Here is a 15,526-nt window from a genome sequence, read left to right on the forward strand (position 1 = left end):
TTGAAAATCATTTAAAAATTGTACTTTACCTTGTTTGTAATAAGACGAGTACAGTTTTAGGGTTGATTTGATTTTCTTTAAGACTTATAAAAGAATATAAATCTCTTCACTAGCTTACATAAATTTTGAACATTTTATATTCCTAGACCAGCATTTGATTTTGGAGATGTTTTGATTATGTGAAGACCAAATGTCTCTGCATTAGAAATATAAATAAACAAAATTACTTGCTAACAAATATAAAGTCTGAGTTCAGACAGGGCTAATTGTGAACATTTCTATATATATATATATATATATATATATATATATATATATATATATATATATATATATATATATATATATATATATATATATATATTACAAATAAATGTATTTGTTAGATAATTTGGATTATGAAAAATAATTACCGTAATTCTATGAAAGGAAAATCAAACCCGGCATTTTTAATGTAATCGTTTTTTTGACTAGAGAAAAATGACAGTTTCCGCATTAAAAACAAATATTTTTGGTTTTTATTTGCCAAAAGCCGCACATAAAACGCACCAATCAATTTTGCTATGCGATCCAGTCTGGTGGGAACCCAGAAGCGCAACAGACGCGCGTCTCCAGCCTATTCTTTGTCTTTCCCCTTGATATTCATATTCTGTCCCCTAATAAAAGCCTTCAATCTTTCCTATGTATGTTTTATATTTACCTTAAAAACTGTCTAAAAGCCATTTAAACCCACTTTTGGCGTGCCTGACATCTGAGAGGATGTTTCTTACAGTGTGCAGTAGCAAGCAGGCACCGATCTGTTGCGCCCTCCCATTTTTCTCTTTTTTTCTTTGAAAAAACATTTTTTATTTTTTATTTTTTGGGCCGCTATCAAACTGCCTTTCATATTTGTTCGAAATTTAAGAGAAGGATGTCTAAAAGTAAAACCTAAAAAATCAAATCCCTGAACTCCAGCGGTGGGAGGAGGATGAGGGAAAAGAGGCGGAGGGGGGCAGTTGGATAACAAGCAGATGAAATGTTTCCAAACGCGCACCGATGGCGGTGTGAAGCGTTTGGATGAAGCGCAGGGGGACACCGCTTTGGATTTTTCATCACTTTTTTTTGCATCTTTCTCATTCTATGAATCGTTTTTGGGATTGAACACAGAAAAGCTATGGATTACTCCCTCTGTTTGTTGGTTCTTCTGACGACCGTGTCTGTTTCGCACGGACAATTCCCAACACCCCAGATGTGAGTATAACCTAATATAACCTATAGAAACAACCTGCTCTCTAAATCCAGCTGTGGTAAATGGAAAGCGCACATTTAAAATGCGGGGTGTCATCATACTCAGACCTGATTGGGTTACCTCCGAGAAGTTTTCAGTTTATTGCTTTGGTCCCAGATAATGGGGTGAAAGTTAATGCTTCAAGATCCACACGTGGTTAATGTCAGAAACAACTTTGACTTTTATAAAGCATGATGTTTTAGGCTGCTGCCCTTTTTATAATGAGCCTGCAGCAGTGAGACATGTGGCTGCTTGGCTGTCACATGAATCATCCTTGGGAGATATATTAAGACTCAACTGTCTAAAGTTTTCCAAGCAGTAACTTTGCTTGAATTAGAGCTATAAGATGTTCCCATGCTGCAAAGAATACGTTTGGAGGTCAGGATCCTAGGAGCTGTCTCAAATCAACAAATATATTAATATCACTCTTTTAAGATATTAACATAATTATATTAAAGGCAAACATGCTATAGAAAGAAGAGCTGTACTTACAAGTATATAACATGTAGTGCCACTTTGTGCTGTAATCATATCCAGATTTATCTGGCCTACCTGTAATGATTGAATACGCAACAAAAGGTTGGGATTGTAAGTTTTAGTAGTTGTGATTTTGGTTGTAAGAATCTGAACAGTTTAGAAACGACTACCCCCAAATGCTTCATCGATCCAAAAGAGAAATGGGATATTAGACAAGCTTTAATTACCCATGTTTCCACAGTCATGGATGGTGATGGGTAATAAAAGTGTTGGATTAGTTGATTTAATTTGTATTGTTGACCAAAGTGTAGATTGACAAACAAAAATGCATGCAGATGCAGCACATGTGATCGATTCGGATTCTGTCATTAACTTTTTAATTAAAAGTGAAGTTGTATTTGGATGGTTATTTAATGAGATTCACGATCACTTCAATGGGAATTAAAGGTAGAAAGTTCAGTGCATCCCTATGCTCCTCTTAAACAGAATATGTGAAGTATTTTGGCCAGAGTAACTGTTGCCTATTTAATAAAGAAATGTTAAAAGCATTTATTCCAGCATAAGTTAAAGTGTTTTTAGATTTTTGTGTTTTAGATTTTTATGTTTGCTTCTTTTATTATGGAATTTGTCTGGAAATGCTTCACAAGTTCCGCTCTTGATGCAGAACCATTTGTCACATCAGGTTGACACATGGTCTCCTTATGTTATTTCTGGTATGGCTAATTATTGGCTTCTGCATGAATAACTCTCTAATGCAAAACAAAACAAAAAAGTTTGTATTAAAAGTATGTAAAATTGCATTAGAGTTTAGTGTATAAGTTTGCTTTGATTAGACACCTTGTTCACTTGCATTGTCTTTGCCACTAGGACCATTTATTGTTGTTGTGCTAATGCCAGCCTAAATATTACATGCATATAATCTTTATACTCCTTATGCACACATCCTAAACTTTACTTTGATTGACTAAATGTTTACACAATGGACAGGTAGTCCAATGTTTAATCTTTAAGTAAAACTTGGAAATCTTTGTTATAATTTCAGCAGCAACTTGACAACTTGGTGAGATGGGTCTCTGATTCTTATAGTAGGATTGTTTTCTCAAGTAAAGATCAGTAGTTCAATGTATTTTTTTATAGTGCTTCAATTAAACTATTTCCAATCTTGAGAGGAAACAATGCAGTTTGTTCTACAGGGTTTTAATTTGTATCATGAACTAATGTGGAGGCATTTTGGGAGCAGGTGATGTATCGTTTGCTCTTGTCTAAATCTGACAGGTGACCTTTGCCCTGGGGGTAATTTAATAGTTCCAGCACATGGTAAAAGGCAAATCAGTTTCTGAATCAACGGTCTATTTATTCTTGATGTTGCACTTTACCATTAATCAACAGGTTAAGAATAATTCTCATGGTTCAAGAGAGCATGGACAAAAAGGGATTGGTCTTGAATGCAGGCCAAGTCTGGTCCCAGAGCCATGAATGATGATGGCACTTAGCCTAATGGCCAGGAGCGATGATGTCAGACTATCAGAGTCGCTTGCCCACTCCCTATATTTCATGGGCACTAAGTGAATTGATCTGTGGGCTGTGTACATGATGTTCACACAGGGAGCTGTGCAACTAGATGCAAGTGATTGTCTTTGTTTAAAGCTGCAAAAGGTCAATTCAGGAGAAAGGATTTAAAAGTTAAACAATAAACAAAAAAAAAATGAAAACAGCAAAATAATATAAGAAAGGGTTCTTATATTATTTTTGCTGTTTTCATTTTTATTTTATTTTTTTTGGGGGGGGGTGCTCTGGGATTGCTTTTTTGGATTGACAAGCTTCAGCTTTGCAGCCTAAGTTAATGCACACAAAAGAATAGTTAAAAGCGAAGGATAAGGATGATGCGGCTGAACCTTATCTTTCTTTTATTTGTGAAATCCCTCACTGCCTCCTATCCTTCTTTCTCATTGTTTACCACTTCTTTCTTCCTGTCCATCCTCTTTCTGCCAGCTCACTTATCTATCTTTTTATCTTTTTTGCCTGAAGGCGGATGATTAACATCATCTAAGCTTATAACACATCATCCGATGTCAGATTACTCTCTCCAGAGATCTTGGTACCACCCAGCTCTCTATGGGATCATGAAAGATAAAAAGAAAAGATGGAGAGAATGGAAAAAGGAGATGACAGAAAAAAACAGAATTTGACTGTTTTGATCTTTATTTTCTTTTTGAATCATTATTCAGTATCATTAAATCAAATGCTTGTATGTTTTTTTTTTCTGAATTCTGTCACATCAAAGGTTTGTCTTTTGTTTTCATTTAATTTCTCACTCATAGTAACCCCGAATCCTCTGTCTTTAACAGGTGTTTTTGCTCTGATGTTTTTATTTTCATTAACTCGATTTTTGTGCTTAACCAGTTGTGATTCTAATTTTTGTGGCATCTCATTTGGTAATTATTTATTTTTGTATGATGCATTGTCATTAAACTTGCATTCTGGAGGGTAGGTGTGCTGGAACTTTTAGATGTGTCACTTGCCCTACATGTCTGAATGAAATAGCTCATGGATGACTGGAGATGGAGTCCCCTGGTATGATGTGAAGAGGGGCTACTCTCCACATCAGCAATTAATGTATGAAATGTATTTGAAAAAGATAATTAGGAAAAGTAGGATTCTAATTAATAAAAGTCTTGTGGAATTTTCCTGAATAATGAGATTGTCATTGTTTACCCTCTCGTGACAGATTTTATCTAACATAAGACATATCTGCAGTCTTCTGATCAGATGAATCAGGACTTATTGATAAATATAGCTGAATATTAGCATTATAGTAAAGATTTATAACATGCCGTTTTATCCTGTTGAAATGGAGACAAGCATTGAAATCTTTGGTACTCCAGAAACACTTAAGTTTGAAGGCCTAACAAACTTGCATATGTTGGAACAAATAAAATAAAAACACCCAGTTGCCCGTTCCCTGGATCCCTACACCCCTTCTAAGAATAATGTGATAAACGACATTAAATGCGGCACTGAGGTCTGAAAGGACGAACAGCCCAGGATAATTTTGGAGTTTTTACAGCGCTGCTTCAGTACTATGAGCTCTGAAACCTGAATGGAACTCTTTAAAAACGCATTAAATGCTGTAAATACTCACAAACTTAATAAACATTTTGCTTACAGGTGTAATTAATTTTTTACACATTTTGTTACTGAATCAAACTACCTAAAGGTCTGTAAAATTAGATCATAAATTAGTTCATAAATTAGTTTATTTTTAGGTTATTTTTATTTATATTGTGCCAATTTAGAACATATCATCTCAAGGCGCTCTAAAATGACAATTCAATTAAATCATACAGACTGGTTCTATCCAAGGAAACCAAAATGGTTGCATTAACTCATTCACGTTAAAGGATTATATCCTCCTGGACAAGCAAGTAGAGACATTCACCTTTATTTTTTTGCTGACTGTAGCAGTCACTCATACCGTGCATGTAAGTCATCCTGTTTGAGTCGTTTCTTAAAAAAAAAACAAAAAACAACTTAAATCTATGGCACTTTTAATAAGGATAGGTTCATCATAATGGGGGTGGCAATCAAGGGGAACACTTAAATAATTTGGTCTGTTTCGGGTCTAACATGCAGTTTCTTTTGCCTCATTTCAATTTCTGCTTTTCTCGTTCAATGTTCCACCTACTTTCATCTAAATCTTTCATCCTGCCTCAAATCCTTCTATCCTTATTACCGGTACCCTCTTTTTTTTCCCGTTTACCTTTTCCATCTTCTCTTTCATTTCTCTTTTTCTCCCTACATCTCTTTCCCCTTTGAAGGTTGGTAGAAACAAAAACAAAAAAGTCTAATAAGAGATGAGTTTGATATTCCTTTTGTCTTTATGAATGTAATATTTTTTGGCAGCTAAATGCCCAATTTTTTTGTATACCAATTAAACAATATACAATAAAATTGGTCAAATCTATTTTACTTAAATAAAATAATTAATTTCTGTCAATCTTATTCAGCATTTTTTCATATTAAAAATAATGCAGAAATAAGTGAGAGTGATCTTTGTATCTTAAAATCTTTTCTATAATTATCTTCTTGGAATTGGAGCTGATATAAGTTTCCTAAGCCATCATTTGCATGAGTGACACCAATATTAATCTGTGATAATTTCCGTCAGATCCCAGATCCTTATTATCAACATTGTTGTACAGTCCCATTATTAAATGCACTATTATATGATGCAACCAAGAAGAAACTAAAATATTCTTATAATCATGACTTTAATCTGTAGTGCAACAATTGCACAGTCAAGTACATGAGTCAAGATATTAAAATTAGCTCCCAGCTAAGAAAACTTAAAAATACTCTGCATTTTCTTTATGGAACCATGGCGAAATATATGAACCAGAAAATGTGCCTGCGTCTCTGGAAAATCCTGCTAAGGATGGTCACACGGTCCAGCACATTGGTAGTTTATGGCTATTTATATATATTTCCTTTGATTTTAGTCATGTCAAAAGGCTCCAGGCTTTATTTCATGATTGAATCACATTTGGGATGATTTAATATGTATTTATTTATGTATTAAAGACAATGTCTTTTTTTTATCATTATAAAACACCGATGAAGAAAAATATGTCAGTTTCAAGCAACAGGCAGACCTATTTACTTGCTGGGTCTGGTTAGTGGGATTTGTACCATTGTGGTTAAAAAAGGATTAAAGATGAGGCATTTAGGCCTGTTTTTTTATACAATATCTTTAAAAAGTAGTTTCTCATTATTCTGTTATTCTTTTTCCCCCTTTGCCCCTTTCCCATTCTGGCTATATTTAGGCAGGGGCTGTCTCTTACAGTATAAGGAAACAAAAACACCAAAGGTCCTACTCAGATATGAGGGGAAGCCAACATGACCATGGAGTGTAGAATTGCAGCAAGCTTTTGAAAAACTTTCCTCCTGTAAATGTTGTATTGACTTTGCCTGTATACATAGTCAGAGTGTTTCTTGATGATTGAGTTTGTTTCCTTTCTCATGTCTCTGAAGAGACTGGCATGTGTGTAAACAAGAAATTAGGGGGAGCAACTCCAGTGCAGCTTTATTGCATTAAGAATCTTTTGCCACATGGAAATTCTCAAGAATTTTCCATTACAGTGTTACCCTGGCAACCTGAATTGCTAACAGCTGTTTAGACCAGAGTTTTGTTTGTTGCAGGAAGTAGATGCCTGCTGAGATTTGAAGCAGTTTGGGAATACTGTAGCTTTACACTATTTACTTATTCCGTAGTTTAATGTATTATCAGTTTTTATCACAGAGATGTATATTTTGAGGAATATATCACGATATTTAACTACTAAACTAATAAAGTGGTTGCCTGTGTAAAACACAGTCCATAGTAAATGGAGTGGGCTGTGTCTTTGGAAGTTGGAGTCGGAAATATGTCTGAAAATGCTTCATATCGTATTTAGAAATTATATGTAGGTTAGTTAGAAGTTAGCAGGTGACAATTGTCACTTATTATATTCAAACTACCAATTTTGCTAAAGCTGAAGGCATTTGAGTTGTTTTGTTTCTAGTCGTTTGTTTTTAAAGAGGAGCCCTTTAGAGACTTTGAGATCCTGCTTCAAACCTCAGACTGGCATTTTGGGTCTCTTGAATGTTAATCACCACATTGTCAGGTACACCTGCTAATACTCCAAATAGTTTGGGAAAATGGTGTTCAGCCATCTATATTAGAATCAGAAACAGTCGTATTGCCAGGAGTGTTTTAAAAGTACAATGGATTTTTTCAGGAATAGGTGCTGCACACAACATATAATTAGGAGGAACAAATACAAATTGTATTGGAGTGTAATGAGAATTAAGCATCATAGTGTAGGTATTTGTAAAGGAATAGCACTAAGGTAGATATCAAGAATATTTTTTCTAACTTGATCTGAAATACAAGGAAAATGGGGAGGGGGGATGAAAGCCTCCCCCCACCACACAAGTCCACACAGTTTTTTTTGTCATTGACTAAACGAAGAACAGAATGTTGCAAGTAGGGATGGGTACCGAATTCTGTACTTTTGTCGGTACCAAATGAATTCCACCACTACCTCAAACTCCTTGTTCCTGGAACATCAAACGGTTCCATGTTTTGGTACCTAAAGGCATCATTGTGATAGAGAGTGGAAAGTGGTCAGTTTTCCATTGCGTGTATGAATGCTGCATTGCACGTAAAAAAGGGGTGATGAAGTTGTGAGTCTCTACAACAGAACCCAACCTAGCATGGCTAATAGAAAGCACTTAGGAAGAGGGCTCCAATTTCCAAAATGTGATGCGGATTGCACTTTTAGCAGTAGAAATGCTTGAAATCTAAGGGAGCATTTGATTAGGTAGAAGATTTTTTTTTTACAATGAACAAAGTTTAAGAGACTTAGATTCACGACTGCAATTCCTGCATTCGGCAGCATTAAACTTGGTTAGTTTGTCTGCAGCCAGAAACTTGAGGCAGCATCATCATCTTCATCCGTTTCAGGCAAATAAGGCCAATTTTTAAAATTACATCGCATGGTATCGAAAATGGGTACCGTTGAGTAACAACACAGATTCTGAAGGAATTGATGCCTTATTGGTTCAAATGTGAACGGTATCCATCACAAGTTGTAAGTAGACCTATGATGCTCATAAGTCATATCCTGTCTCACAGCTTAGAAAGCACCTTGTATTATGGGATGTGTAATGTCATTCATAAAATTTTTGGTTTTCGCTAGTAAGATTAAAAAAGGTATTTTTTGCTTTTTACATTTGCTGTGCCCAGGTGAAAAAACTGGGTTCTGTTTTCTTTAACTGAAGATGAGAAGTTCAAACAGAACCACATAAATCAAATCAGAGCAGGGGTGAGAGAGAGGGAGACAATTCTTAAGTGGATGATTTAAAAAGAGTAAATTATATTATATATACATTTTATTATGATTTTGTAATAAACAGTAATGTCTAAAATGTTATAATGGAGGACTTTCATACACTTAAAATAGTGTATACTGGCATCTGTTTAGGGATTCTTGCCAATTATTTTTTAGAGGCTTTCATACAGATTGTATTGATATGAGTTGTATCACGTCCAAAATTAAAAAAAATATATTGTGATATAAGTTTTAGCCATATTTTCCAGCCTTAAGATGAGCTGTTTGGTATTCATGCTCTGCCTCTCTTCATTCCTTGGAGTGATACAGCACTTAAGCTGTGCCATTTTTTTTTCTTGAGAGAGGCTGCCTCTCCACCAACTTAATCTTTAAGAAGAATCTTGTCCAGCTTCCTGTTCCACTTAGTCTGGCTATAATGGTTGCGACATTTTTGCAGTAGATTGCAGTTTTAGGGGAGAGGGGGAAGGAACAAAACTGACAGCAAAACTTGTCATAAAAAGATCTATGTTGTGGGCTTATAAATATTTGGTCCTTTCATTAACCTGTTGCCAGGTTAATGAAAGAGAATGTTAATGTGAGTAAATCTGATAGCATCAGATTGATGGTGGTTGGAGAGACTGGTGGCGCCAGTGTACGGCAGCCACGCTTCTTTCAGTGAGCCCCAGGGCAGCTGTGGCCACAATGTAGCCTGCCACCATCAGTGTGTTTGTGAATGGTCTCCTGACTTGAAAAAGCGCTGTACAAGTACAGGCCATTTACCTTTTACAATTTTCCATCATTGCAGAACTTGTAAGTAATGCTACACTTACTGTTCTCACAGTTCTATTACGTAGGTAGATGGTGCTACAGAGAAATTGAATGGCACCTGGTGAAGTCAAACTGCAACTCAATTCTTTAGATTTATAGACGAGTTGAATATGAAATGGGAATATTTAAGTGAACTGAGTATATATTTATAAATGCACATAGTTAAATACGTATTGTAAGTACTTCTAGATGAAATAAGTCTTGTAATGCACTATAGACCATCCGAGATCTTTTGAAAAGGGTATGGAAAAAGTGAGCTTATGATGGACTTTGATGCCTTCTTTTAAGCAGCTTAATGGAACTGCTTTAAGGTTTTACTCTAAGTCTACATTCACACTGCAGGCCTAAATGCTCAGTACCTATTTTTTTTGTGAAATGCGATTTTGTGAAATGCATTCAATCAACACAAGTGTCCCACATGATCAGTAGAGGATGCAATGACGTCACAAGCAAGCCTGCTCTGTGTAAAGAGAAGTAAACATGGATGGTAGTGCTGGAACACGTCTAGCAATCTTTCCCAACCTTAAAAACTCAATCTTTTCAAGATGGTTAAACATAAATACTACTCTCTGTATTATCGTCCGCCATAGTTGTTATTTTCTTGCTACTTCTCTGTAGCAAGACACAGAATAGTGACCTACGTCGGCTTTTAATGAAGTTCAGGTCGGATGAATGCAACCTCACCATTAAAATATAGTTCACATTTGAAAGGATCAGATACATATTGGATTCAGTACCATATAGCCTAGTGGCCTCAGTTGTATTGGAAAAAATCAGATCTGTGTTCAGACTGTCATAAAAAGATAAGATACAGGTCGCATTTGGGCAAAAATGGTTTATGGTCACTTCAGGCTGCTGTGTGAAATAGCCTACGTACCTTTATTGGAAGTGTTGCGACTACTATGGACCAATATGGAACTGGTCGTCAGTACAACACTGACAGGACTTTACTGGTGTAGGCGAGTAGACTGATGTTAATTGGATGTTAATTGGCCAGAGGGTTGTTGGGGATGGGCCTGAACTCTCTAGTCTTAGACATCCATCTGAGATTGTATGTCTGCATTAAAGCTGAAGGGAAGGTTTGATGGATGAGTAGGGAGTTTGTTCAGGAAGTGTGAAGGTGACAGGATGAGGTTTAGTCATCTGAGCAGAGACTGTGAAGAAGATACAAAGAAAACTTGAGGGATTAACAGTGAAAAAGGAAGTAAAAATGTTTGCATAAAATTAACTGTGATTCATTATTTATTTAAAAATGTTTTGAATTACACTGTCCATTCACTCTTAAGCAAGGTTTAGTTTTGGCCATAAGAATTTAAATGCATATTTTCCAACTCCAACTGTACAAACTTGAAGGCCTGTTGAATATAGACTTATCAGCTGATGTATATTTTTTTTTAAAGAGGGAGGGTGGGGCTTAAGAAGATCAACGTCCTATATCAAGGTCTACGTCTTGAAATTTGGGGATGATCAGAGAACCATCAAACATATTGCTGCCCAAAAGTACAAGGTGTTCAGCACTCAGAGACATGGCCAAGGTAAGGAAAGCTGAAACCTGACCGCCACTAAATGATGCAAAAGTTGAAATGTAAAGACTGGGCCAAGTCTGAAGACAAGTTTTATTGACAGATGAAATGAGAGTGACTCTTGACAGACTACATGTATTGGCCAATGGCTTGATCACAAAGTTCGACATTGCATCAGATACCAACATGGGGGGGGGGATACTGAAATGGGCTGGTATTTTTTAAGGTTGCTAGTTGGACTTTTTTTAGTTTGAGGATGGACTCCAAAGCACTTTGAAGACATTTTCTTCAAGCAGTGATACAGGAAAAGCTTGCATCTTTCATGATCTTGGAGGACAATGCTGCATCATTAAGTACTAAGTACTCCACTATGTGGTTAACCAGCAAAGGCCTTAAAGATGAACAAAAATAATGAAGTGGCCCCCTTTCTTATCAGACCTTAACCCCAGTGAGAACTTGTGGTCCCTTCTTAAACAGGAAATATACGGGGAAAGAAAAAAGTATGGCATGAAGGGGGAGTATTGGCCTAGTGGTTAGAGCAGTGTGCTTGTGTTCTGAGAAGGTTGCAAATACTGGTTCGATCCCCACAGCCTGCGCTCTGGGTCCCTGAGCAAGACCCTTAACCCCACACTGCTCCCCATGATGACAACCCACTGCTCCCCAAATGGATGAGTTAAATGCATAGGTAAATTTCTTACATTTTAAATCAATACATTTCTATTATTATTATTATTATTATTATTATTATTATTATTATTATTAGTAGTAGTAGTAGTAGTAGTAGTAGTAGTAGTAGTAGTAGTAGTAGTAGTAGTAGTAGTAGTAGTAGTAGTAGTAGTAGTAGTAGTAGTAGTGTTATTGTACACATCTTTGAATAGTATCTGAAGGCTTATAATGCTTAATGCTTAACAAAAAGTTGATTGTCAACAGTTCAAGAAATTGACAGACTCCATAAATTGAAGACTTATAACTGTCATTGAAAAGAAGTGTGGCTGTATTGGTCACTGATAGATTTTTAATTGCCGGAAATGTTTGTCAATTTTGAGTTGTACGTTTCTTATTTTCACTTTAATGGATGAAAATAAATGAGTAGGGAAAACGTTCAATTTAATCCAGTGGCATAATAATCTGCACACTAATAGTAGCCCAATAATCATACAAACATAAATGTTATCCTAAGAAAGCCAAAATCTCACTTTTTGGATTGACTGGGAGAGTTGTTCAACAATAAAATGAATCCTCACAACTACAACTTGCATAATTGTGCACACAGTGTAGAGGCATAGATTATTGAGCATGCAGTCCTAATTTTAGTTACATGTACATCATTACCAGCTTGTTTATTTCATCACCCGATTTTAAACTGCCTCCAAGCTTAGGATCTGTGGTCTCTGGTGCCATATCCAAAACGAATCAGTTCCATTTCATCAACTTTTTATTTGTGAGATCCTCAAAAAAATGTATTCTTTTTGACTTAATCAAGAGTGTCCAAGAAGGCTCGCTTTTAAGTCTGGTGTGAGATAAATCTCATATGGGTCAGTGCAGCAGCCTTGGTAGCAGGTGAAGTCACTTGAAGGCAATTCAGATTTTATGTGTTGTTCCTCCTTTAAGTTGTTTGAGAGGAAATCCAGCCGGTCATAATAAATTATTTGAATCACAAAACTTAGAACAGACACCTGTGTCCCAAATTTTCTGATTAAAAAGGCGATCTAAGAAACATAGAGATGTTTGTTTATCTCAACCTGCTTGCTTTTTACTGGGGATGCAATGCTTACACTTTTGTGTCCTGATCTTAAGTTAAGAAAGCTTTGGCCTGCCTAATGAGACATAGGAGCTCTTTTTAAAGGCTGTTTTTGCCTTTATCCACATTTTCACTTTTTTTTTTATTGGTTACCATTTACCACACTATTTTGTGTCTTTTTCTGTGTAATATCCTGGTATTCAGTTAATTTAGTCAAACCTTTAATTTTCAACTTTTTTTTTAGATATGTTTTATTTTACGGATTTACAGTCTTATAAGTGCTTTAGCTTTTAGCTTAAAAAGGTAATTTAGTTTCATGAAGCACCTGCTTCCTGTCTGTAAGCCTGCTTTTGAGAGTTTTTTTTTCTGTTTAAGAGAGCCAGTACAGTCATTTCTGCTGCACAATATTATGTTGGAAACTGTTATTGTGACTCCAAGACACAAACAGATCCTCAATCCTTCTGCTTCTGGGCACATATTAGAGAGAAGGCCTGCAACTGCAACTGGAAATGGATAATGGTAGAATGTGCTGCATTAGTACTTGCAGTACAACCACTGGAATATTTAAGATCAGCTTATGGTGCTTTTTAAACATTATATACATTTTCTTTTTATATTGCTTAACAGTATATTCATTTTAACATGTCAAATCTGTTGTTGGAAGTAGTTGAATAACATTGTTGTTGGAATAAATTAAATTATGCATTTATTCAACTGAAGGTTTTGCCTTCTGTGTAAATCTGTAAATCTTTTCACAAACTTGTTCACAAACGCATTACTTTTGTCAAAGAATATTTTACAAGTGAAGCAGAATACAATTTTATTTTGAGGAATATATTGCCCCCATGACGTTTTGTGTCCTTTGTGTACTTTGTCATTTATTAAAAAACAAACCCTGCCTGCTGCTTAGTCCTATACGAATGTAGAATATTGTGGTTGCCTTTACAGAATAAAAAGGTGTCTCCTACATCAAGTTTAATTTGTCACTGGACATATTTCCCCACAGAGCTGCCTCTATACCAGTATTGTATCACATTCAATACCCTGAGCACATCTTATAACTTTCAAGCTTGCATAGATTTTTTTGTTGTTGTTGCTGTTGTCGGTCTGCTAATGAATTTGAGATCCGGGACCTCATTTATGAGGATTTCATTCGCACAAAGCAGGCCCTGAAAATGGCATGTGTCACCTTCCACACAAAGGTTGTGATCTATAAAAAAAAACAGCCCCACATGTAAACTCTGACCTAGGGCTGTAACTAATGGTTAATATGCAGATCGATTAATCTGTTCATTATTTTTTCCATTAATCAATGAATGATTGGATAGCAAAACGTTCCTTAAAGAACATGTTTTAGGAAATTAAACCAGATTAAACTATAACGTTTTCCACTTAAGGATTCTGGATCAAGCATATTGACAATTGGAAAAAAAAGTTTTTACCTTAAATACTAAATCTTTTTTACTCAATCTATTTTTTTATTTTTACAATTTTGGTATAAGTGCTGCTCAAGGTGGGTTACTCTGTCAGCTAAAGGCATATTTTAGAGTCTCTACACTCCAGTTAACGACAAATCGATTACTCAATTAGTTTCACAATTAATTTTAGTAATGGATTAATCACAATTAATCCAATTAATTGTTTCAACACTTCTCTGACCCAAGAAAAATGCTTAACGGGAAACTAGCAACACATATGGTGAAGAGGGGAATTAAAGCCACACTGTATCATGACTCCTCCCAGGCATCAGATGTAATTTCACCTTAGATAAATTTATTGTAAGGTTTCAAAACTGAACTTCTTTGCATGCTTGGGTTGGTGAGCCATAACTTAACTCAGAAAATGTCCTCTACCGGTCCGTGGGTCATTTGGTACCGGGCCGTACAGAAAAAAGTATATATATATATATATATATATACATATATATCTATATATATATATCTATATATATATAGATATATATATACATTTATCGACGATCACAGTCTGAGTGATGTTTTATCTTGAAAAATATAAAAAAATTGCGGTATTCTCTCCCAATTACATCAGTCGGTGCATCTGTGCCTCTTGACACAGGTTAATTCAGTTCAAGACGCATCCTATCTATAACATCCTATCTTTGTGAAGCGGGATTTTCTGCGGTTACAGCGACCAAAACAAAGCTACGGAGCAGACTGGACATCAGGAGAACACTTCGTGTGTCATTTTCTCCGATTATGTCTAGATGGGACCGGCGTGTTGTTTTATTTTATGCTGTTTGTATTTGATTTTATGCCAGTCGTATAATTTTACTTACAGGTCCAAAATGTCTCTGCCATATTTGGCACTTGGTTTTATTTTATTCAAAGTATAAAACCTTTATTTCTGACTTATGACTTCTAACAATCTCAGCATGGATGAGTAGGACATAAGTTAGGTTTTCTTAACATAAGTTTTCTTTTGTTCTATTTTAATGTAGTGTTATATGAATGGTGATCAATGGTTTAAATTATTGCTTAACTGAAATGGAAAAATATTGAAATGATTATGTAGTACAACTTAAATCTAATACTGTAATTCATAGAAAAGGATAAAGATCGATAAACATTACACTCAAAAAACTTAAAACATTTTCCTTTGTTTAAAAGAAGACAACAATTTCATCCATTATGGCTTTATTTTTTTTGCACCGTTTAAACAATCCACTTTTATTGTTGCCGTTTGTGTGTAGTTTGCCCTTGCTGTAAACCACAGATGCTCTTTGGTTGCCTACCAACGCTCCCCATCAGTTTGCAATGGGCTCATAAAATTTCCTCTCGGCTCATCTACAGCTGTTATA

General features: G+C 35.5%; 1 protein-coding gene across 4 annotated transcripts in view; it reads left to right on the plus strand.

The window, feature by feature from the left end:
• Positions 1–1,002: 1,002 nt before the first annotated feature.
• The window catches only part of cacna2d1a (calcium channel, voltage-dependent, alpha 2/delta subunit 1a), a 118,706-nt gene continuing 104,182 nt past the window's right edge, over positions 1,003–15,526 (plus strand). For 3 of the 4 annotated variants that reach the window (XM_038294780.1, XM_038294777.1, XM_038294778.1), the window contains exon 1: positions 1,003–1,230. In XM_038294780.1, the coding sequence (XP_038150708.1) occupies positions 1,154–1,230 (77 nt within the window). In that variant the 5' untranslated portion in view covers positions 1,003–1,153. The remainder of the gene's footprint in view (positions 1,231–15,526) is intronic. The other variant, XM_038294779.1, reaches the window with a different exon arrangement.

Source organism: Cyprinodon tularosa, unplaced genomic scaffold (genome assembly GCF_016077235.1).
Source record: "Cyprinodon tularosa strain WSP-4 unplaced genomic scaffold, ASM1607723v1 ctg345, whole genome shotgun sequence".
Lineage (NCBI taxonomy): Eukaryota > Metazoa > Chordata > Actinopteri > Cyprinodontiformes > Cyprinodontidae > Cyprinodon > Cyprinodon tularosa.